The sequence below is a fragment of the Gorilla gorilla genome, chromosome 1, assembly GCF_029281585.2.
Source record: "Gorilla gorilla gorilla isolate KB3781 chromosome 1, NHGRI_mGorGor1-v2.1_pri, whole genome shotgun sequence".
Lineage (NCBI taxonomy): Eukaryota > Metazoa > Chordata > Mammalia > Primates > Hominidae > Gorilla > Gorilla gorilla.
Genome location: NC_073224.2, coordinates 239,545,612 through 239,569,448, shown reverse-complemented (window position 1 = coordinate 239,569,448; position 23,837 = coordinate 239,545,612). Strand labels below are relative to the sequence as shown.

The 23,837-nt window shown below is 55.9% G+C and overlaps 2 protein-coding genes across 23 annotated transcripts in view; one reads left to right on the top strand and one right to left on the bottom strand.

The window, feature by feature from the left end:
* Positions 1-537: 537 nt before the first annotated feature.
* MMP23B (matrix metallopeptidase 23B) lies at positions 538-3,530 on the top strand. 7 transcript variants are annotated; one of them, XM_031007748.3, is made up of 8 exons: positions 538-1,210; positions 1,661-1,791; positions 1,859-1,998; positions 2,066-2,233; positions 2,626-2,790; positions 2,867-2,977; positions 3,080-3,206; positions 3,327-3,530. In XM_031007748.3, exons 1-8 carry the CDS (start codon positions 1,055-1,057, stop codon positions 3,499-3,501), a joined length of 1,173 nt encoding a protein of 390 aa, XP_030863608.1. In that variant the 5' UTR covers positions 538-1,054; the 3' UTR covers positions 3,502-3,530. The 7 variants fall into 7 exon arrangements, 6 of the variants coding, with proteins under 6 accessions (XP_030863608.1, XP_030863607.1, XP_030863609.1 ...); XM_063705133.1 differs by having other exon boundaries at positions 613-1,210; positions 2,867-2,991; positions 3,080-3,203; positions 3,327-3,415; XR_004069333.3 differs by having other exon boundaries at positions 794-1,210; positions 2,867-2,991; positions 3,080-3,210; positions 3,327-3,425.
* Positions 3,531-4,460: 930 nt separating this feature from the next.
* Positions 4,461-23,837, bottom strand: part of CDK11B (cyclin dependent kinase 11B) — a 32,003-nt gene continuing 12,626 nt past the window's right edge. For 6 of the 16 annotated variants that reach the window (XM_055382370.2, XM_063705099.1, XM_063705098.1 and 3 more), the window contains exons 3-20: positions 23,095-23,210; positions 20,936-21,063; positions 18,388-18,526; positions 13,989-14,152; positions 11,260-11,382; positions 10,779-10,874; positions 10,535-10,693; positions 9,921-9,986; positions 9,150-9,325; positions 7,372-7,462; positions 6,637-6,758; positions 6,283-6,388; positions 5,956-6,077; positions 5,772-5,879; positions 5,557-5,673; positions 5,207-5,355; positions 4,811-5,000; positions 4,461-4,730 (exon numbers count right to left, since the gene is read on the bottom strand). In XM_055382370.2, the coding sequence (XP_055238345.2) occupies positions 4,638-4,730; positions 4,811-5,000; positions 5,207-5,355; positions 5,557-5,673; positions 5,772-5,879; positions 5,956-6,077; positions 6,283-6,388; positions 6,637-6,758; positions 7,372-7,462; positions 9,150-9,325; positions 9,921-9,986; positions 10,535-10,693; positions 10,779-10,874; positions 11,260-11,382; positions 13,989-14,152; positions 18,388-18,526; positions 20,936-21,063; positions 23,095-23,210 (2,265 nt within the window). In that variant the 3' untranslated portion in view covers positions 4,461-4,637. Of the gene's footprint in view, positions 4,731-4,810; positions 5,001-5,206; positions 5,356-5,556; positions 5,729-5,771; positions 5,880-5,955; positions 6,078-6,282; positions 6,389-6,636; positions 6,759-7,371; positions 7,463-9,149; positions 9,326-9,920; positions 9,987-10,534; positions 10,694-10,778; positions 10,875-11,259; positions 11,383-13,988; positions 14,153-18,387; positions 18,527-20,935; positions 21,064-23,094; positions 23,211-23,837 lie in introns of those variants that run through there. The other 10 variants (XM_031007736.3, XM_063705101.1, XM_031007739.3 and 7 more) reach the window with 5 other exon arrangements.

The following is a 23,837-nucleotide window of genomic DNA, read 5'->3' as shown; positions in this document are numbered from 1 at the left end:
AAACGGGGAGGGACGAGACAGACACAGGCCGGTCTGGCTCGGAATCTCCTGCTCCTCTGCCCAATCCCCCACCCCCGCCCCGCGGGACGCCGGTGCCCGGTCTCGGTCCCAGCCCAGAGCCGCTCGCGCCTGGACGCCGGCCGCCCCGTCGAACCTTTGGGTCTCCGAGCTCCCCGCTCCCGCCCCCGCCCCCAATCAGGACCGGTCCAGACCTCCACGCCTGGCGCTTAGCTCCGTTTCCCGTCCCTCCCGTCTCCCTCTCCCCTTTGCTGGGGCCTAGCCGGGGATTTAGGAGCCACACACCCTCCACCTCACGCGCTACCCTCCACGGGGCTTCCCCCAGCAAGGGCCCGCCCCTTCCCGGCTCCCCGGGAGACCCCGGCAAGTTCCCTCCCTCCGCCCCGCAACCTGGCACCTTCCGCGGCCCTTGCCTACCCACGCACCCCCTCCCCGCCTCCCCCTCCACCGCCCCATACTCACTGCCACGTCCCCATCCGGCCATCCCCTCCCAGCTCTCGGGGACACTGTCAGGCGAGTGACGCGTCCCCTGCGGCCCAGCTCAGCTGCCTGGGCCAGGATGGAGACTCCGCTCATGTGGGGCTCAGGGGTTTTTTGAGGATTCCATTTGGGAAAAAAGCCACCAGATCACTCACTGCCCAGAAGTGGGGGCTTGGGGACCCCCACTGCTACCCTTTCCTAAGCGGGAGCCCTGGCGCTGCCCTTCCCGGGCTGCCTGGGGCCCTCTTCGCTCCCCCCTCCGAGGACCCCGCCCAGCAGGCCATGCCCAGGCCTCTGCCCCTGGCCCACGGGACGCGGGTCCCCATGCCCCCGGCTGGAGACAGCAGGCAGCTCGGCCAACGGACGGGCCAGCTGGTTCCCTTCAGGGGCAGCCTTGCCCCCTCTCCCGCCCCGTCTCCCTCCCCCGCACCACACGGGGCTGTAACCCGAGCCGCCGAGCCACTGCCTCCCCTCCGGATCCTCCCCGGCGGCTCTGCGGCCCGGGCCCCCGCGCCTTGCTGCCCCATGCAGCCCTGAGCCGCACAGCAAGTCTGCCATGGGCCGCGGGGCCCGTGTCCCCTCGGAGGCCCCGGGGGCAGGCGTCGAGCGCCGCTGGCTTGGAGCCGCGCTGGTCGCCCTGTGCCTCCTCCCCGCGCTGGTGCTGCTGGCCCGGCTGGGGGCCCGGGCGGTGCCGGCCTGGAGCGCAGCGCAGGTGAGCGGGGGGGGGGGGGGGGGGGGGGGAAGGGGGGGGAGGCCAGGTGCCGGGGGGGGGGGTCCTCACGTCTGTGGGTCTGGTCTATCGGGGGGCCCGCAGGACGTGTGCGGGGCGTGCAGGGTGTGTGGGGCGTTTGAGGGTCCGGATGTGCGTCCCGAGGTCGGAGGGTGGGACGCCCCTGTGTCCAGTTGTTGGGAGGGGTGGGAGGGGTGGGAGGCCTCGCCCTGCTGTTCAGCCCCTTCCCCTCCACTGGGCCGCGTTCCCAGGGACGCGCAACGGGGCGCTCAGGTTAGAAGACCCGAAACCACAGGCAGACAGGACCCGCCACGCCCGCTCCCAGCCCTGGGCACCCCCACACCCCCGTTTCCTTCCAGTCCATTTTCCGCGGCAGTTTTTGGTCCTGGGGACCGTCACCGATGCCTCCCACGCACGCTTTCTTCCCTGAAGGGAGACGTCGCTGCGCTGGGCCTCTCGGCGGTCCCCCCCACCCGGGTCCCGGGCCCACTGGCCCCCCGCAGACGCCGCTACACGCTGACTCCAGCCAGGCTGCGCTGGGACCACTTCAACCTCACCTACAGGTGCGCCCTGGCTTGGCCCTGGGGGAGGGGGCGCGGCCGGCCCCCGCTGAGCTCAGTCTCCCTGCAGGATCCTCTCCTTCCCGCGGAACCTGCTGAGCCCGCGGGAGACGCGGCGGGCCCTAGCTGCCGCCTTCCGCATGTGGAGCGACGTGTCCCCCTTCAGCTTCCGCGAGGTGGCCCCCGAGCAGCCCAGCGACCTCCGGATAGGTGGGCGCCCGCCCCCGCCCCGGCCCGGCCCTGCGCGCCCGGCCTCTCAGCCCTGTGCTCCCCCCAGGCTTCTACCCGATCAACCACACGGACTGCCTGGTCTCCGCGCTGCACCACTGCTTCGACGGCCCCACGGGGGAGCTGGCCCACGCCTTCTTCCCCCCGCACGGCGGCATCCACTTCGACGATAGCGAGTACTGGGTCCTGGGCCCCACGCGCTACAGCTGGAAGAAAGGTGACCGTCCAGGCTGGCCTCCTGGAGGCCTCTCCTCTGCAGCACAGTGGGCTGCCGCGGTCGGGCTTTGGGGCAGACGGCAGGAGGGACCTTCCGGGGTGGTGGCTGCTACTGGAGTCTAGCAGGCAAGGAGGGGAGCCCGTGGGAGCCCCCATCCCGGCAGCCCTGAACTCCCTTTCCCATCCCCCTGCGCCTCTGGAGCGGGAGCTGGAGCTGCATTCCTGGGGGCCGAGCTCACCGCCTGGGCCCAGAACATTCTTATCTTTCCGTGGCTGCGGCCGAGGGCGGCTCCGCGGCTGCGCTCCAGCAGATATACCGGGCCTCGGGGAGCTGGCCCACGGGCGGCGGGGCTGGGCCCGGGGCTCCCAGGCGCTGACCCCCGGGGCCCGCAGGCGTGTGGCTCACGGACCTGGTGCACGTGGCGGCCCACGAGATCGGCCACGCGCTGGGCCTGATGCACTCACAACACGGCCGGGCGCTCATGCACCTGAACGCCACGCTGCGCGGCTGGAAGGCGTTGTCCCAGGACGAGCTGTGGGGGCTGCACCGGCTCTACGGTGAGTCCCTTTGTCGGGCGGGAGGGCGGGGACCGGGCGGTCCTGAGCCAGGCCGTGCTCCCCACGCTCCCGACAGGATGCCTCGACAGGCTGTTCGTGTGCGCGTCCTGGGCGCGGAGGGGCTTCTGCGACGCTCGCCGGCGGCTCATGAAGAGGCTCTGCCCCAGCAGCTGCGACTTCTGCTACGGTGATGCCCACGGGGTCAGGACAGGGCTGCGTGGGAGCTGGGTCTTGGCCATGGTCTGGGCCGAGGGGGCACTGATGGGGCTCTTTCCCCCACCCGGAGCAGAATTCCCCTTCCCCACGGTGGCCACCACCCCACCGCCCCCCAGGACCAAAACCAGGCTGGTGCCTGAGGGCAGGAACGTGACCTTCCGCTGCGGCCAGAAGATCCTCCACAAGAAAGGGAAAGTGTAGTGAGTGAGCGCCCCGGGCGGTCCTCAGGGTGGGCAGCCCGCGGGCGGCCTTGGGGCAGGGGTGCGGGGCAGGCAGCCGGCGGGGGCTGTGCCTGCAGGAGACGCCCCGTCCCCCTGCAGCTGGTACAAGGACCAGGAGCCCCTGGAGTTCTCCTACCCCGGCTACCTGGCCCTGGGCGAGGCGCACCTGAGCATCATCGCCAACGCCGTCAATGAGGGCACCTACACCTGCGTGGTGCGCCGCCAGCAGCGCGTGCTGACCACCTACTCCTGGCGAGTCCGTGTGCGGGGCTGAGCCCGGCTGATAAAGCACTTTCTCTCTGATGTCTCCTCGCTCATTCTTGGGAGGGCAGCGGGCAGCCAGTCTGGGCAGGTGGACACCCCAGCCCCTGGTCCACCGAGAGTTGGGCGTCCTCGGGGCTGGGCACCCCTGCTTCCCCGCACAGCCGACAACAGGTACAGCACAGGACGGGACGGGCTTTGCTAAGGTGGCCCCTGGGGAAGTGGGATAAGCGGAGGCCCTAGTGCCAGGGGCAGCACGTGGGGTAGCCCCAGAAGCCTGGGTTCTGCCTAGGACTTGCTCAGACCTGGGGGAGGGAGGCAAGGGGGGCTTCCTGAAAGACGTGGCTGGGATGGGCCTCCAGGATCTTCTGCAAGATGTGGGTGGGGGCTGGGAGGACTGGCACAGGGTGGGGGACCACCTTGCCAGAGTGGAGGCCCCCCGGGAGGTAGGAGCTCCCCTCCTGCCTGGGGAAGACACTGGCCCACATGGGGTCAGAGGCCACAGCCGCCCACCCCACCCTCTTCCCCTAGAGCCCGGTGGTCTGCGACTCCCCTCCCACACATGGTCCCGGGTCACTGAAAGGACGACACGGGGAGCTTTCCTCGAATAATATTTAATACATCTTAAAACTCAACAACCTCGTATAAAAACCTGCTGAGTCTGCTGGCACAGCTGGGGCTGGGGGTTGGGGGTTGGGGGTTGGGGGCCGGGGGCCTGTGTGGACAGGGCTGGTCTGGACGAGTGGGTTGGGGCAAGAGGGCATCGCTCATCCCAACACAGAAACAGGTCTCCAGCTCCGAAGATTAAACAATCCACCCGGCTCCCACCAGTTCCTTTCCAAATCACAGCCCAGCCAGCCCCGTGCGTGTCGAGAGTAGGAGAGGGTGTGTGGAGGTTTGTGCTGCCCCACGTGGGCACCCGCAGATGCCCACCCTCTCCTCCCTGGGCAAGTCACGGAGAAAACACAGCTCTTTCCTCCACGACAAGGAAAATGATTTAATTCTACAAATTTACAAACCAAAATACAAAAACAAAACATGGAGCACAAAATAAGATGAGGAGTTCCGAGTCTCATCGCAGCCCCAGCCGCGGTAGCCGCGCCTGTGGTCCCGGCTGAGTTCTCCCCATGACGGGGTCCACTCTGACCTTCAGAACTTGAGGCTGAAGCCGGGGCCCGCGGCAGAGGCCCCCTGGTTCGTGGTGGTAAGGTGGAAGCCCGTCTCCTTCAGGTCGTCGTCACCCTGGGACGAGTCGGCTACCGTGAGGACCCTGCCCAAGTCAGCCCCACCTGTGGGCACGCCCCACCCGCCAGGCCCCTCACCAGCTGGCTGTAGCCCAGGCCTCCCTCAGGGGGCCTCGGGCTGGTGCCCCGCTTCACACGCTGCTGCTCACTCTTGGCGGGCCACGTGGGGAACATGGAGGGGTCGATGGGGAGGGGGGTCTCGCGGAAATACTCATGCTTCAGGCCGTCCTCAGCGCTGATCCTCCTCCCGGGGAAGTAGGTCAGGAACCTGGGGGGAGAGGGCCAGAGGCCCAGGACGTGCTCGTGTGCTCCACTGGGTCCCCCAAAGATGGGCTGTGTTGGGACGGGGCTCAGGGCATGGGACGCCAGGCACCAGAGCAGTTCTGGAAGGTGGTGAGCCAGCAGGCAGGCCTGGGACCGGGAAGCCACTGCTATGGCTCGGGACCTCCCGCCGCCCGGCTGCACTGGGCTCACTTGTTCATGAGGTCGAAGCCCTGGTCTGACAGCAGAGCCCCGAAGCGCTTGCGGAGGTTGTTGTAGGGGTGCTCGCTGAAGGTCATCTTCTTGACTGCTGGGAGCTCGCTGTAGCCAGGCCAGATTTTCTCACTGGGGGTCCCTAGATCCTGAAAGACAGAGGTGCTTCAACAGCCACACCAAGTGGCCCACAGTGTTGGCACCTGTGTCCTGGCAGAGAAGACAAGCCACCAGGAGGGCTCTCAGTGGCCCTGGTCCCCATCTCAACCCAGCACCTGTGCGCCCCGCTGCCCCATTCCTGCACCTCCTCCACAACCCCACAGCGCACCTGCGGCAGGACCCAGACCCACCTTGAACACTTTGTTGATCTGATCGATTTCTGACTTCCCGGGGAACAGAGGCTTCTGAGTCAGCAGCTCCCCGAAGATGCAGCCCACTGACCACATGTCCACGGCCGTGGAGTATTCCTAAGAGGCCAGGAGAGGCGTTCAGGAGGGCCAGGGCCCTCGAAGCTGTGGGAGGCTGCGTGGGGGACAGGGGAGGCACTCAGATGCCCAGGACTCACCTTGGCACCAAGCAGCAGCTCTGGGGCGCGGTACCACAGGGTCACCACGACCGGGGTGTAGGCCTTCAGAGGGGATCCGTACTCCCGCGCCAGCCCGAAGTCACCCACCTGCAACGACAGATGGGCGGCTGTGGGTGGGCCCGGGCGGGTCACCCTGGGATGGGCCACTTGGAGGGGGGCTCACCTTGAGGATGCCGGCGTGGCTCAGCAGCAGGTTGGACGTCTTGAGGTCACGGTGCAGGATCCAGTTGTCGTGCAGGTGCTTCACCCCACGCAGCAGCTGGATCATCAGGGTCTTCACCTCCCCTGGGAGGAAGGGAGGCTCCCATGTGGACCCGGCCGCCCCCAGCCCAGGGCACTCAGGGTGGCCCACTCGCCTCGGCAGCAACAGAGGCTTCTCAGGGCTTTCCCTGTGGATGCAGCTGGCCCTCCCGGCAGCAGTGTCACCGCGGGGGTGACCAGGACACTGCCCCCACTTGTGCACAGACAGGCCCCTGGGGCGTGGCCGTACCTGGCAGGAAGGGCTGTTTCATGGTCTCCATCAGGCTCTTGAGGTCGTGCTCCACATAGTTCATCACGATGTAGATCTTGTCCATGTTGCTGCCCACCACAATCTCCTGCAGGGCACAGCTCTGTGGGTGCTGGGCACCTCCAGGCCCCCACCCACCCCTGCACCCAGGCGCAGATGCTGAGGGACAGTAAGGACCTCCGGTGCCACCCGGGAGGCAAATGCTTGCTTCTGTGTGGTCTGTGAAGGGCTCCACTAAGCGCAGGAGAGCGTAGGAAGCACCCGGCCCCAGGACAGCACGGGGCCCTGTCAGAAAAGCCTTCCACCCGGGGCCAGGCGTGGTGGGGCCATGCTCACTCTAACGGTGACGATGTTGGGATGCTGGGCCTTGAGGATGGTGTTGATCTCCCTCAGGGACGTGATCGGGAAGCCCTCCTTCTCCTTCTCCATCTTCAGCCGCTTTAGAGCCACAATTTCATCTGTGAAGAAAATACAGATGGCACTGAGGCATTCTCAAAGTCACGGTACCAACAGTGGACTCGTTCAGTGAGGACCGCAGGCAGTGCCCAAAGCGCCAGCATTTCACGGAGGGGGGTCTCGTTCTAGGTGGGGGCACGTGGGCACCAGGAGAACGCCCCAGCTGAGGTCTGGACAACACCCACGGCTTCCCACTCAACACACCACAGACACTCACAGCCACCTACAGCCACCTGGGATCCCAGCGGCCACGCTGACTCCACATCGACTTCCCCAACAGAGCCGGCCTCACCTGGGATCCCAGTGGCCGACTCCCAACAGAGTTCCCGGCTCACACACCTGCTTGGGCGGGACGCTGGGAACACAAACCTGCACACCAGCCCCGGCACAGAACACTCCACGCGCTGGGCCTCGGCCCTGTGGGGCAGGCCGCCTGCTACTGCAAGGGAGTGGCAAAGCCCCAGCGCCAGGCTGACCTCTGGCTTCTAGAGGTGCTGAGGGGTCCAACCTCCAGTAGCTGCTCAGGTGAGGCGGGCCCAGGTGCAGTCGCAGCTCTCGGGCAGCCAGCCCCTGCCCCACTCCCCTGCCTTTGTGGGCTGAGGGGACCCCACCCACCTGTTTTCTTGTCTTTCGCTCTGTAGACCACCCCATAGGTGCCCTCCTCGATCCTGTTCAGGCACTGGAACTCCTCGACGCTCCGGCAGCCCTGGGAAGGAAGCGCCTGTGTGAGGTCTCCGTGGCCATGCCAGCTGGAGGGAGGGTGGCTGCATCCACAGGCACGGCACACCCGGCACGGGGCAGGTGCACGGCAGAGCCTTGGGACTGGGCCGGGGGTGGAGCCGGGAGCAGCTCAGTTCTTTCAAAGTCTCTTTCCTTGCAAAACCATCTGACGCTTTATTATGAAACAAAACCAGTGTGAACAAAAGGCCATCCCAGCCAGGTGCAAGGGCTCAGGCCTGCAATTCCAGCACTTTGGGAGGGCAAGGCAGGAGGACTGCTTGAGCCCAGGAGTTCAAGACCAGCCTGGCCAACATAGCAACACTCTGTTTTCTTTTTTTCTTTTTTTTTTTTTGAGACAGAGTCTCGCTCTGTCACCCAGGCTGGAGTGCAATGGTGAGATCTTGGCTCACTGCAACCTCCACCTCCTGGGTTCAGGCGATTCTCCTGCCTCAGCCTCCCTAGTAGCTGGGAGTATAGGTACGCATCACCACGCCAGGCTAATTTTTGTATTTTTAGTAGAGACAGGATTTCACCATATTGGCCAGGCTGGTCTCGAACTCCTGACCTCTGATCCACCCACCGCCTAGGCCTCCAAACGTGCTGGGATTACAGGCGTGAGCCACTGTGCCCGGCCAAAACTCTTTTCTACAAAATAAAAAAATTAGCCAGGCATGGTGGCTTGCGCCTGTAGTTCCAGCTACTCAGGAGGCTGAGATGGGAGAATTGTTTGAGCCTGGGAGGTGGAGGCTGCAGTGAGCTATGATTAAGCCACTCCACTCCAGCTTGGGCGACAGAGACAGACCCAGTCTCCAAAAAAAAGGCCATCCCGAGAGTCTCTCTGTCAAACTGGATGTGTCCCCTGCTTGTACCAGGATGACACCGAGGACGGGCCCTACCTGCCAGGCGCAGCATGATGCCCCATGCCAGGGTACCTCCCCCTGGGTGTACCTTGGGGCCGGTGCCCAGGGCCGGATGTCACGTACTCGGGGTGGCCTGTGGCCCGACGCCTACGCTCAGCAGCACTAAGGGGCAGAGACGCTCACAAGGCATAGGGCAGTCGACAGAGGCCTGCTGCATGCGCCAGAGAGAACCTCTCCGCCCACAGGCACCAAGGAGGGGGCCGAGTCCCTGCCGGTCTCCCAGGCCCCCGAGGCCACTGGCACCTTCTCAGGCTTGTCCCTTCCAAATCGCTCCCAACAATATCCTGCCTTATTGATAGCTGCCTAAGCAAAAGGCTTCTGGTCACACATCTACACTGACTCCCGTAGCCGCTCCCCCATCCAAGCCCTGCACAGATGCCGGTAACAAGGCCTTGGTGCCTACATAACCCGCCCACGCAGGGGTCAAGTGGAGGGCACTGCTGTCCAGTGCGGAGGAGGACGCAGCTCGGGCAGCAGTGACAGCGGCACGGCCGCACGCCCAGGCTGCCTGCCTTTCAAGCCGCAGAGCAGTCCTACGGGCACCTCCCTGTCCACCCAGTTCCGTCCAGCATGAGAAAGAGGTGGGACCTAGAAGCATGAGGGGCCAGTGGCTGTGCCCACCCGTCACTGCCCCAGTGGGCCCAGGAGCCCTGTGAGGCGACAGACGCCAACACGGGGACCAGGCTTCGCTCAGCCCGTGATAACTCCGACTGCCAATGCGGACAGCGGCCCGGGGCGAGGGGAGGGCCTGACCTGCAGGGCCGGCAGGTACTTGGGCAGCTCCTGCTTGAGCTCGATGGGCGACAGGGCAGGGGAGTCGGGCACATAGTCGCCCTCTGTCAGGGCGCTGCTCTGTGGCGTTCCCTCACCCACTTCTTCCTCTGCTTCTTCACTCTCCCCGGAATCTCGGTCGAACCGTGACTCTGGAACTGGAAAAGTTGAATCTAATTACGAAGCTAGGAGTAAGCAAGGATCATGAACCTCCTCCTGCCCTGGGGGCATCAAGCGCGTGGCAGGGCTGCCCCGTGTCCCGCTGGGAGGTGCTGGCGCTGGGCTCCTGTCCCCTGGACACAGGGCACCGAGGCCTAGGAGTGCTGGCAGGCTCGGCTGAGACAGAGCCCGGATGCTGAGCTGGGAGGAGGCGTGGGGTGTCATGTGGGTGACAAGCCCACATCCACGTCCCCCAGGCTGAGGACATAACCTCACTGCCTGTCGGAGGCTGGGCCAGGCCTCTGCTCTGCAGGGACAGGCCCGGAGCCACCATCTGACGGGCCTCCCCTGTGGGGAACTGGGCCTGGGCTTCCCAGCTCCTCGGCCCTGCTGGGCACTCAGGACGCCCTTGGTCAGCACTGTGCCTCGCTGAGGAATGAGGGCCCCACCGGCACAGCCTGGAGCGGCCAATGAATCAGGTGGCCTCCCAGACCCTGGCGTGCCCCACGCCGCGCAGGACCGGCTGTCTTAAGAGAGGGCTGCTGCACTCGGAGACAGACAAGGAGGGGGCTCTGTCTCCAGGGAGGCTCTTACCAACCAAGAGGTGGTTTTCATTTTCTCGTTCTTCATCTTCACTCATTTCTTCCTCACTTACTTCTTCTGCAAGAGAAAGGAGGCGTCTGCTCAGACCAGCACCGGGGCGAGTGCTGCCACAGGCAGGATGCAGGCTCCGCTTCAGCTAAGCAACAAGTGTTCCCAAGAATGGATGTGGAGGCTGGGCGCGGTGGCTCACGCCTGTAAGCCCAGCGCTTTGGGAGGCCGAGGCGGGTGGATCACCTGAGGTCAGGAGTTCGAGACCATCCTGGCCAATGTGGTGAAACCCCGTCTCGACTAAAAATACAAAAATTATCTGGACGTGGTGGCGCACGCCTGTAGTCCCAGCTACTTGGGAGGCTGAGGCGGGAGGATCACTTGAACCCGGGAGGCAGAGGTTGCAGTGAGCCGAGATCATGCCACTGCACCCCAGCCTGGGCAACAGAGCAAGATTCCGTCTCAAAAAAACAAACAAAAAGAATCGATGTGGAGGTGTCCCGAGAGAGTCCTAGATAGAAGGGAGTTTCAACTCCCCCGCCCGCCAGCTATTTCTCTGCCGTTCCTAACACCATAGTGAAGTCACAACACCTCACACAGTCATCACGGTGCCTCACCGGCAGACTGCTCTGACGCCTCCTCAGAGTTGCTGCCGGTCTCCTCCTCCTCCTCCTCCTCTTCCTCCTCCTCCTCCTCTGATTCTTCACTGGTGCTCCCTTCCTCCTCCTCCTCTTCCTCCTCCTCCTCTTCCTCCTCAGAACCTGAGCCTGATTCCGCTGTAGAAAGACAGCAGAGCAGAGGGTGAACCTGGGCCTTCCTGGGCAGCAGTGGTCAAGGCCTTGGCCAGGCGGCTCCAGGTACCTGACGAGGACTCGGCCGAGCTGGTCTTCCTCTCGCTGTCGCTGATGTCCTGTAAGTCGGACAGCAGGTCCCTTTCTTCCATTTTCTCTTCTTTTACTTATGAAGTAAACCATTAAAGGTGAACTTGGGGAAATGTTTTTAAACAAACAAGCTACCACCACCCCAAAACTAGTGCCTTTCACATAACGATTAACTTTGCTTGGTATGAAACCAGCTCATCCACAGACGCTGGAAGCCACTTCTCTAACGGGGCCAGTGGCGAATGTCCCAGCGGATAAACACACGTCCTGTGTCCTGGCCGCACACAGACACTCACGGTCCCTCTCACGACACGAGAGGACTTCAGCCAGCACATCTCTCACTTTCTTCTGAAGCGGTTACTTAGCTGGGCTTTAAATGAATCTTACACACTTATGCCAAACATCCCCCAGAAAAGACTCACACCGTGCTGGCTTCTGCGCAGGCGCCGGCCTGGCCTCACCTGGCTTCCGGCTGTCTCCCAACTCGAACCGCTCCCGCGGCGGCCGAGGCGGGCTGCGACTCCAGTGGCTGGCTTTCACTTTGTCGCTGTAGTCCTCTCTCATCGTTCGGTGATGTGCAGACACTGGCGCGCAGGGCAGAGAGGGAGATGGCACTAGCAGCACTGCCTTCCTCCAAAGGCCCCACCCGGCACAGCTGCCTCGTCTCCCACACCCGCACCTGGCAGACACACCCACAGCGTGCACAGGGCGCTGACAGCATCGGGGTCAGAGGCCAGGAAGCCCAGGGAGAAAAAGCTCCAACCTGGAGGCCGTGAGCCCCAAGACCCAGGTGGACCTTCTAGACTGATCTTCACTGGTCAAAAAGGAAGGGGCGGGAGAAGATTCTGGAAAGATGGAGTAGGAAGCACTGGGAATCAGTCTCCCCACCTAGACAACACTTGCATCACAGGATCAGTCCTGTGCAACTACTGAGGTGCTCTGGAGTCTCCTGAAGGTTTGCAACTTCAGGGGACATCTTGGAGAGTAAATTGTGATTCATTAATCAACGTCACCGCTTCGCACATTAGTGGCTCCCACCTCACTCCCCGCTGTGGCAGGCAGCAGCCTGCATGCAGCTCGCCGGACCCAGGTGGGCAGACGGACCCACACACCCGAGGTCAGTGTGATGACTGCGTGTCCCACCCCAGAGGCATGAAGAGGCAGCAGCCACGGCCACCCCCAAGCTGAAGGTACTTCCAGGGCATGAGCACCACGTCCCCCTTTGCCCCCTTCATTTCTCTCTATTCCCCCTTTAGGAGGCAGACACTTCAGGACAAGAACATTAAAAACATCTGTATTGACGGGAACATTAAAAAGTGGCTGCACATGACCAGGGAAAGGCTCAGGCTCACAAAAGACCCGTGAAGACCCTGAGTTTCCACAACAGGCTGACCCCACAGACACAGCCCAGCACAACCAAAACAACAAGTGCACACCCTTGAGTGGGGACCAGGAAGAATCACATCATGAGATTCAAACGTCCATTTTTCTGACTGAGAAAACACAAGAGAAACAAACAGGACAGTATGTCCCATTCAGAGGGGAAAAAAGGAAGCCAACAGACACGGTTCCTGAAAATCACCTGACGGTAGATGTCCCAGACAAAGACTTTAGGGAACTGTCTTAACCTTCAGTTCCTCAGAGAATGAAAGGAAGATGTGGAGAAAGTCAAGAAAATGATGCGTGAACACGACGGAAATATCAACAGAGACAGAAGATCCAACAAGAAACCAGAGAGAAATTCCAGAGCTAATAAGTACATGCTGACAATAGACACTAAAAAGTAAATATTCACAACAGAAACTCACAGGCAGATGTGAGCAGGCAGAAGAAATAATCGGTGAGCCTGAAGACACAATAAAATCACACCGTCTGAGGAAAAGAAAGCAGAACAGACTGAAGAAAAGGGAGCAGTGCAGAGCGGCCTCGGGGACCCCAACAGATCTGCGGGAGCCCAGGAGGGAGGAGAGGAGCAGAGAGGGTATCTGAAGAATTCCTCAAAACCCCCACATTGGATGAAAACCGTAAATATAAACATTAGAGAGGCTCAGTGAACTCCAGGTAGAATGAAGTCAAGAGGCCCACAGGAAAACCCATTATTAAACAGTTGAAAGCCAAAGGCAAAGAGAATCTTCAAAGCATCCAAGGGATCCTCAATCAGGTCATCAGATTAAAGCATCCAAGGGATCCTCAATAAGATCATCAGATTTCTCAGCAGAAACTTTGGAGGCCAGAAGACAATGGGCTGAAATATTCCGAGTGAAAAGGAAAAACTGTCAGCTAGGCATGAGGGTTCCTTGAGCCCAGGAATTCAAGACCAGCCTGGGCAATACAGGGACACCTTGTTTCTACTGAAAAATGAGCCAGGTGTGGTGGCACACGCTACGCCTGTAGGTCCCAGCTACGTGGGAGGCTGAGGTGGGAAGATTACTTGTGCCCAGGAGTTCGACGTTGCAGTGAGCTATGATCGCTCCACTGCACTCCAGCCTGGGCAACAGAAGAAGACTCTCTCTCAAAACAACAACAAAATTGTCAACCAAGAACCACGTATCCAGCAAACTTTCCTTCAAAGATGAGAGAGAAATGAGGATATTCCCAGATAAACAAAAGCAGAGGGAATTCATTACTACTAGACCTAGACCTGCCTTGAAGAATAAGCTCCAGGGAGTTGTGTGGGGTGTAAGGAAAGGACGCGAGACAGAAACCGGAAGCTGGGTGAAGAAATAAAGATCTCCATTAAGGTGAGGACGTGGGTGACTATAAAAGCTCGTATTGGCCGGCCGCGGTGGCTCACGCCTGTAATCGCAGCACTTTGGGAGGCCGAGGTGGGTGGATCACGAGGCCAAGAGATCAAGAGACTATCCTGGCTAACACAGTGAAACCCTGTCTCTACTAAAAATATAAAAAAATAGCTGAACATGGTGGCGGGTGCCTGTAATCCCTGCTACTCCGGAGGCTGAGGCAGGAGGATCACTTGAACCCGGGAGGCAGAGGGTGCAGTGAGCCGAGATCGCGCCACCGCACTCCAGCCTGGGGGACAAGAGCAAAACTCTGCCTCCAAAAAAAACAGAAAGGCAGGGGCGAAAAGCAAGCACAGGAACCAAGCACCCGCCTGTGAAAGCGAGTGCCCAGCACCAGGGGGCAGCAGACACGCGTCCCGCCGAGCACAGCTGCCCACCGCGCCGCCTACCTTCCCTGCGGGCCTCCCGCTCCTTGCGCCGCTCCTCCGCCCGCCGCTCGCGCTCCTTCTGCTCCCGCTGCTCCTTCTGCTGCTCCCGCATCTTGCGCTCCCGCTCCCGCTTCCTTTCTAACTGCTCCAAGCGGTCCCTGAAGAGGCACACGCCATCATTCCCCCTAAACAGAAGCTTGCTTATCGCGTTTTTGTCCAAATTTGTAAGCTGGCTTTCTACGTGATTCAATCCATGAAGTTTTTTTTTTAATTATTTTATTTTATTTTATTTTTTTGAGACGGAGTCTTTATCTGTCGCCCAGGCTGGAGTGTGGTGGCGCGATCTCGGCTCACTGCAACCTCCGCCTCCCGGGTTCGAGCGATTCTCCTGCCTCAGCCTCCCGAGTAGCTGGGATTACAGGCGTGCGCCACCACTCCCAGCTAATTTTTGTATTTTTAGTAGAGACGAGGGTTTCACCATGTTAGCCAGGATGGTCTCAATCTCCTGACCTCGTGATCCGCCTGCCTCGGCTTTTCAACGTGCTGGGTTTACAGGCCCGAGCCACCGTGCCCGGCTGCCATTTCCAATTCTAATTAATAAATGATCCATTTCTTTCCATTCGATCGGTGTTTGCTTCATGGATTTTGGGCTCTGTGGTTAGACGCATTCACATGTATCATTGCTGTATCTTCCTGCTGTATTGGCCTGTTTGTGGCTGTGAAGTCCTTGCTCCTTGTTTCTAGCTTTTTTTTTTTTTTTTGAGACAGGGTCTTGGTCTGTCACCCAGGCTGGAGTGCAGTGGCGCAATCTCGGCTCATTGCAACCTCCATCTCACGAGTTCAAGTGATTCTCATACCTGAGCCTCCCGAGTAGCTGGGATTACAGGTGTGCGCCACCACACCCAGGTGACTTTTGTATTTTTAGTAGAGACGGGGTTTCACCATGTTGGCCAGGCTGGTTTCTAATATTTCTTAACATCTGTTTTGTCGGGTATGAGTACAGCCATTCAAGCTCTCCTATGACAGCTGATGTTTGTACGCTGCGTCTTTTCCCGTTCTCTAGCAGACAGCATACAGTTAGATCTTGTTTTTCTATCTGATAATCTGCCCCGTCTGTTTGGGGCATGGAGACCTTTCACATGTCATATAATTACACGTACAGTTGGATTTACTTTCCTTGCTTTGTTCTGTGTCTTTTTTATTCTTCCCTTTTGATTTTAAATTACATATGTTTAGCATACCATTTTAATTTATTTGTACTTTTTAAAAAGTTGTTTTCTTAGTGGTTGCTCTAGGGATCACCATATGCCTCATGATACTAGCTCAAGTCCAGTACAATATAAAACTGTTGTAACACAGCTTCATTCCCTGTCTTCTTTGTGCAGTCCATTTATGTCACATACCACGACAACAGTGTAATTATTTTATACAATCGTAGTTTCAGTAAAACCTAAGATGTGAAGAGAGATATTTATAGGATATTGACATCAACCTACACTTGCTATCTGCAGTGCCTGTCCTTCCTTCCTGAGGATTCAAGTTACCGTCTGGTGTCATTTCCATTCAACTTGAAGGTCTTCCTTTAGCATTTCCTTTAAGGCAGGTTTCGCCAACAATGAATCCCACCAGTCTCTGCTTCTCAGGCAATGTCGTTCGTTCCCTTTCACTTGGTGTAGAACGGTTTTGATTCCTGGCTGATGGTTCTTCTCTTTGAGCAGCTTGAGTATGCCACTCCACTGCCTTCTGGCCTCCATTGTTTCTAAGAAGAAGTCAGTGGCTGGCGGTATTGAAGCTCCCCTTTCATGGGATGGGTCATTCTTCTCTGAGGCCTTTCAACATTTTCTCTTTGGCCTTTGCCAGTTTGACTATGATGTGACTTTGCATTTATTCTAGTTCAAACTTCCTGTGCTCTTGAATGTGCAGATTTTTTAATTAAAATTTGGAAAGTTTTTAACCATTATTGTAACAAATATCTTTCCTGTCTCCTGGAACCCCCATTCGATGTGTTTTGGTACAGCAGATGTTGTAGCACGGGTTTCTGAGGCTCTGCATTTTTCTTGTTTTTTTTCTCTCTGTTCTTCAGAATGGATAATTTCTACTGCTCCATCCACAAGTTGTTTCCAAGCCTTTACTAAATTCAACATCTGGACACTCAGACAGTTTCTACTGATGATGTTCTTCCTCAATATGGGTCACACTGTCATACTTCTTTGTATTTTAGATAATACGTTTGTAGCAATTCTGGATTCTAAGTTTTCCCTTTCGTTGTTACCACTGAGGCCTGTCTGGTTGTCCGTGAAATCCATCTCTCTCATAGCTCGTGGCTGCCCCGTTCTTTCCCACATGCCTATTTTAATTTTCAACCTTGGCTTCCTAGGGGTCACCACCATGTCTGCACAGCTTAGCAATTAGCCAGCACTGGAAAGAGGCTGGGCTCAAATACCTCGAGCACAGTAAGGCTTCCTTGGCCCACGGATGTGTGTGGACATGGAGCACACTGAACGTTCAGGCGTCATTCGCATCTGTGGCGGCTTCTATTTTCTGCCAGGTCCTTTCACACAGCTGCATCCTCAGGGCTGGTCACAAGTGGGTGGCGGCTCGAGCTCTCTCCAGTCTCTGCTGCACGTCTTTGCTGAGATCACAGCTGCTCCCAACCACACTGTACTTCATTCTAGCAGACCTCTTGGCCTTTTCTTCCTCCCTCCACTGAGGATTGCTGGTGGGCAAGGCCACTGCCCACTGTTCGAAACGGAGTAACCCCTTCCAAGACAGCAAGGAAACTGCAGGTCCTGCAGCTGCCCTGTCCCAGTGGAACCTCCGTGCTTCCCAGGTGCAGAGTGGAAGCAGTAAAGGGAGCAGCTCTCAGGCCAGAAGGTCAGATTCTTACTGCTTTCACCCACAGCTCAGCCGTTTTCCAAGCATCAGTGCTTCTCAGATTATCCTTATCAGTTTCCTTTTTGTCAGAGACAAGGTCTCCCTACGTTGCCCAGGCTGGCGTCATGCGGTCCTCTGGCCTTAGCCTCCCACGTAGCATATGCTACCACACCCAGTTCTGGACTGGCTGATCTGAATCGGCCCTACCCAGAAGTCTGCCCCCAACAATTTTTGCTCATTCACTCTCCTGTCTTTACCTTCTGGGAAATCAATATGACAGCCCAAATTTCATCTACCAACCTCCACTTCTATCCCAAGCTCTACTCTCGTGGGACAAGACACACTCAGTGTCTGGCACAGGGCGTGGCATACATGAATGTTTCACACACTAACAGGAACTAGGCCAACTGAAACCTTGCTCACCCCGCAGCGGTCTCGGACCTTGACCCCTGGGCCTCAGTGTCTCCCACACCCTTTGGCATCAACAAGAACCAGCACCCTCTCATCATCTTTACATGCTGTGCACCCAGCCCTGGCTGCTGGCAAACATCGCTGCACACGCCCTTCCGCTTCAGACTCCTCTCTTCCTGGAGCAGCTTGCAAGCTTTCTGTGGACTCACTCTGAAGGCGGAGATGGGCCTGCTCGCACCTGGCCTACAGCCTTTTTCCTGGTTCACAGAACAGATCTGGGGCTACACCGATGTTCTTTCTTGGGAATCTGGCTTATAAAGGGGAACGAATATATAGACTAATGGCCAGGAGTCCTGGGAGTCCAGGGTCCCGATTTCCAGACTGTTTCAAGGTTTTTGGGATCTCCCTTCTCCTTTTTTTGAGACAGAGTCTCACTCTGTCAACCAGGCTGGAGTGCAGTAGCGTGGTCATAGCTTACTGCAGCCTTGACCTCCAGGCTCAAGGGATCATCCCACCTCAGCCTCCTAAAGTGCTAGGATTACAGGCATGAGCCACCGCGCACAGCCGGACATGCAGATTTCTGATCCCTTCATTGTCTTCCCTCAATCAAATCACGCGCGTTCTTACTTCCAGATGCAGTAAAAACTCACTCCCTCAGGACAGTTCTCTTGGTCAGCCTCGTCCAGTGTTCACTGTGCTGTTTCCATGTCTACCACTTCTGCACCAAATGTGACTTCTTTTTTTTTTTTTTTTGAGACGGAGTCTCGCTCTGTCGCCCAGGCTGGAGTGCAGTGGCGCGATCTCGGCTCACCGCAAGCTCCGCCTCCCGGGTTCACGCCATTCTCCTGCCTCAGCCTCCCGAGTAGCTAGGACTACAGGTGCCCGCCACCATGCCTGGCTAATTTTTTGTATTTTTTTAGTAGAGACGGGGTTTCACCATGTCAGCCAGGATGGTCTCCATCTCCTCACCTCATGATCCGCCCGCCTCGGCCTCCCAAAGTGCTGGGATTACAGGCGTGAGCCACCACACCTGGCTCAGATGTGACTTCTATTGCCAAATTCTTCTTCATTTCTATGATGGTATACACCACCACAGCCCTTTCATTAAAGCCCTTAATTGACCCAGCCCACTTACCTTTCTCTCCTGGAATGCTCCCTTGCCATCTCCCTTCTCTTCTGTCTTTCCCATTCCCGGCGAGCTTTATCCTGTTCTTCTCGATGTCGTTTCTGACGTTCGTGCTCTCTTTCTTTTTCTTTCACTCTAGCATGCTTCCCTAATGAGAAATAAAGTGTCATGCAAAGAAACCTCACTTCAAAAATTTCACATGAAGCCGGGCACGGTGGCTTATGCCTGTAATCCTAGCACTTTGGGAGGCTGAGGAGGGCGGATCACCTGAGGTCAGGAGTTCAAGACCATCCTGGCCAACATGGTGAAAAACCGTCTCTACTAAAAATACAAAAATTAGCTGGGCGTGGTGGCAGGCACCTGTAATCCCAGCTACTAAGCGAGGCTGAGGCAGAATTGCTTGAACCCGGGAGGCGGAGGTTGCAGTGAGCCGAGATCACGCCACTGCACTCCAGCCTGGGAAAAAAAAAAAAAAAAGAAAAAACCCACATGAAACTGACATTAAGGCCGGGCGCGGTGGCTCACGCCTGTAATTCCAGCACTCTGGGAGGCCGAGGCGGGCGGATCACAAGGTCAGGAGATCGAGACCATCCTGGCTAACATGGTGGAACCCCGTCTCTACTAAAAAGACAAAAAATTAGCTGGGCGTGGTGGCGGGCGCCTGTAGTCCCAGCTACTCAGGAGGCTGAGGCAGGAGAATGGCGTGAACCCAGGAGGCGGAGCTTGCAGTGAGCCGAGATTGCGCCACTGCACTCCAGCCTGGGCGACAAGCAAGACTCCGTCTGAAAAAAAAAAAAAAAAGAAATTAAATCAAGAACAGTAAATATTTAAATAAATATTTAAATAATGATGTTAACGTTATTTAAATAAATATTTAAATAATGATGTTAACGTTAAGTAATCCTAATTTTTCTTTTTTTTCTTTTTTTTTTTTTTTTGAGATGGAGTCTCGCTCTGTCATCCAGGCTGGAGTGCAGTGGTGTGATCTCAGCTCATTGCAAGCTCCACCTCCTGGGTTCACACCATTCTCCTGCCTCAGCCTCCCGAGTAGCTGGGACTACAGGCGCCCGCCACCACGCCCGGCTAATTTTTTGTCTTTTTAGTAGAGACGGGGTTCCACCATGTTATCCAGGATGGTCTTGATCTTCTGACCTCGTGATCTGCTGGCCTCGGCCTCCCAAAGTGTGGGGATTACAGTTGTGAGCCACCGCGCCCGGCCTTTTTTTTTTTTTTTTAAAGAGACAGGGTCTCGCTATATTGGCCAGGCTGGTCTTGAACTCCCGGGCTCAAGTGATCCTCCATCCTTGTCCTCCCAAAGTGCTGGGATTACAGGTGTGGGCCACCGCACCCAGTCGAGTAATCCTGATTTTATGTTAAATAAAAAGCGTTGAAAATAGAAAACTATCTGCAGTAAGCATCTAATTGTGAAGAAAGAAGAAAAAACAAAAACAATTCTGCTATCACAGAAGAGAATTGTAATATTCGTCTTTTAAAAATTTTCTATACCGAATAAACTATAATTATTAGTTTTATAATACAAAAATCACTCTTCACAAAGACTACAGAACAAAGCTTTGCTATCAGTGGGCTGCTCCACTGTGCGGTGCAGCCACGTTAATTAATCAAGTGTATTTATGATAATGAGATTTCAATCGGGCTCCAGGTCCAATTTTCCTAACACCCGTAAGGACCTCCTGATGCTGGTATGAGATCACACTGCTCAAGCCAAACCCACTCCGTGGACTTGAGCAAATACCCATTTTGGGGTGTGTTTTTCTCCTATACTTGTTGAATTAAGGTCATTTTAAATGTAAACAAACTGCTCCCAAACAATATAATGGGGGAGAGAAAACCCCAGAGGAAAAATGGACTAGCCATTCTGAATGGTCTGTGACACACGCACGCTTTCAGCTACAGTTTCCTCTCTCTGGTTTTTGGTCTGTGACGCACGCATGCTTTCAGCGAGAGTTTGCTCTGTATAGCCCCTCTGAATGGTGTGTGACACACGCACACTTTCAGCTAGAGTTTGCTCTCTCTGGTTTTCAGTCTGTGACACACGCATGCTTTCAGCTAGAGTTTCCTCTCTCTGGTTTTCGGTCTGTGACACACGCACGCTTTTAGCTAGAGTTTCCTCTCTCTGGTTTTCGGTCTGTGACACACGCACGCTTTTAGCTAGGGTTTGCTCTCTATAGCCCCTCTGAATGGTCTGTGACACACGCATGCTTTCAGCTAGAGTCTGCTCTCTCTGGTTTTCGGTCTGTGACACACGCATGCTTTCAGCTAGAGTATTCTCTCTATAGCCCCTCTGAACGGTCTGTGACACATGCACACTTTCAGCTAGTTTGCTCTGTATAGCCCCTCTGAATGGTGTGTGACACACGCACGCTTTCAGCTATTCTCTCTATAGCCCTTCTGAACGGTCTGTGACACCATTATGCTTTCAGCTAGAGTTTGCTTTCTCTGGTTTTTCAGTGGTGCTCTGGGGAAGGCAGAAGAGTAGGAACAGGAAAGAAACCACACTTGAACATGATGTCAAAGAAAGTAAATGCTTCTGTACCCCCTTCTGCTGAATGGCTATGATGCCTACATTTCTCTTTTCTCTTTTCATCTTTTCTGTGATGAACTTTTTCTTTCCGAGACATTTGCTGGGGTGGTTTGATGGCCAAAGAATCATCTTCTTCTCCTCTGAAATAAAACACAACAGCACTGCGTCATGCTTGAGAAAGTGCAAAGAAGCATCAGGCTATTATGAGGTTTCTTCAGCCCGGAAAAATGCATGATTCAGATAGGAACGAAGCTGAAACATCATTTAAAAAATTACATTAATTCTCCAACTTCAGGCATCTTTTTTTTTTTTTTTAGATGGAGTCTCGCTCTGCCACCCAGGCTGGAGTGCAGACACGCGATCTCGGCTCACTGCAACCTCCACCTTTCCGGGTTCACACCATTCTCCTGCCTCAGCCTCCAGATTAGCTGGGACTACAGGCACCCGCCATCACACCCAGCTAATTTTTGTATTTTTAGTAGAGACGGGGTTTCACCGTGTTAGCCAGGATGGTCTCAATCTCCTAACCTCGTGATCCACCTGCCTCAGCTTCCCAAAGTGCTGGGATTACAGGCGTGAGCCACCGCGCCCGGCCTAGGAGTCTTAAGATTCGATGAAAAATGTAAGAAATCAATGTTTTGTGCAGATGGAACGAAATGCCTCTCAGAGGACCTGCAGGGGGTGAGGGGCAGGTTCATTAGCTTGACTGTGGTGACAGTTTCATGGGCATGTAAAAATACATCACATCTTATTTATTTAATTTTATTTTATGTACTTATTTTTATTTTATTTATTTATTTATTTTATTTGAGATTGGTTTCTTGCTCTGTTGCCCAGGCTGGAGGGCAGTGGCGAGACTCTCGGCTCACTACAAGCTCTACCTCCTGGGTTCATGCCATTCTCCTGCCTCAGCCTTCCGAGTAACTGGGACTACAGGCGCCCACCACCACGCCCGGCTAATTTTTTTTGTATTTTTTAGTAGAGACGGAGTTTCACTGTGTTAGCCAGGATGGTCTCGATCTCCTGACCTTGTGATCTGCCCGCCTCAGCCTCCCAAAGTGCTGGGATTACAGGCGTGAGCCACCACGCCCGGCCTGTATTTATTTTTTTGAGATGGAGTCTTGCTCTGTTGCCCAGGCTGGAGTGCAGAGGCGCAATCTCGGCTCACTGCAACCTCTGCCTCCTGTCCCAGGTTCAAGCAATTCTCCTGCCTCAGCCTCAGGAGTAGCTGGGATTACAGGCATGCGCTACCACACCCAGCTAATTTTTATATTTTTAGTAGAGACGGGGTTTCACCATATTGGTCAGGCTGGTCTGAAACTCATGACCTCATGATCCACCCGCCTCAGCCTCCCAAAGTGCTGGGATTACAGGCATGAGCCTGTATTTTTATTTTTTTCAGACAGAATCTTGCTCTGTCCCCCAGGGTAGAATACAGAGGCACAATCTTGGCTCACTGCAACCTTTGCCTCCCACGTTCAAGCAATTCTCCTGCCTCAGCCTCCTGAGTAGCTTGGACTACAGGTGTACACCACCATGCCAGGCTAATTTTTGTATTTGTAGTAGAGACAGGCTTTCACCAGTAACCCTAGGAAAGAGTAAACCTCAATAGTTGTAACAGCATGCCCTGTCACAGTAATCCTAGGTCATGGCTCGTGCCTGCAATCCCAGCATTTTGGAAGGCCGAGGTGGAAGGATCACCAGGTCAGAAGATCGAGACCATCCTGGCTAATTTTTTGTATTTTTAGTAGAGACAGGGTTTCACCGTGTTAGCCAGGAGGCTGAGGCAGGAGAATGGTGTGAACCAGGGAGGCGGAGCTTGCAGTGAGCCGAGATGATGCCACTGCACTCCAGCCTGGGTGAGCGAGACTCTGAGACACCGTCTCAAAAAAAAAGAGTACACTTCAGTATTTACAACAGCACACTGAGCACACTGTCACAGTAACCCTAGGAAAGAGTAAACCTCAATAGTTACAACAGCACACCCTGTCACGGTAACCTTAGGAAAGAGTAATCTCAGTAGTACAACAGCACACCCTGTCACAGTAACCCTAGGAAAGAGTAAACCTTAATAGTTATAATAGCACACAGTTGTCACAGTGACCCTAGGAAAGACTGGCCAAGCCAGGGCTGTGTACAGCTGGGTCTTGCACATCTGTACATCCACTCACCTGTCTTCCATAGAGTCTTCTCTTCTATATGGGGAGTTCCTTATTGTGATCTCCATGCAGTGATCTCTCAGCTCCCCCTCCTCAAGGGAATCCCGCTTGGAATCCCGGTCATCAGACTAAGAAGCAAAGAGAAAGTTAATCAGTTTCTTTCTTTATAAATTTTTTTCTTCATAAAGTATTTTTAATGATAATTAAACCTGGGCAACTTCCAAGAACAAACTTTCATATATACTCTGAAAGAGCCAGTGTTAGAAAATATGAAGAACTTTTGGCCGGGTGCGGTGGCTCACGCTTGTAATCCCAGCACTTTGGGAGGCCCAGGCAGGCGGAACACGAGGTCAGGAGCTCGAGACCAGCCTGGACAACACAGTGAAACCCCGTCTCTACTAAAAATACAAAAATTAGCTGGGCGTAGTGACCGGAACTGCTTGAACCTGGGAGGCGGACGTTGCAGTGACCCAAGATCACACCACTGCACTCCAGCCTGGCGACAGAGTTAGACTCCGTCTTGGGAAAAAGAAAAAAAAAAACTTTCATTCAAACCTCATCACATTAAAATTATAACTCTCTGTAATCTGAAACCTGAGATGAGAAATTAAAAAACAGCATATATGACAAGGGACATTAGACTCTATGCCAAGTATGTTAGTTGCTTATATGTGCCAAAAATGAATCTTAAGGCATATCTTACAAACCCAATACTTTGTGATACCTCATATGGTACAGGCATCCCTTGGAGATAT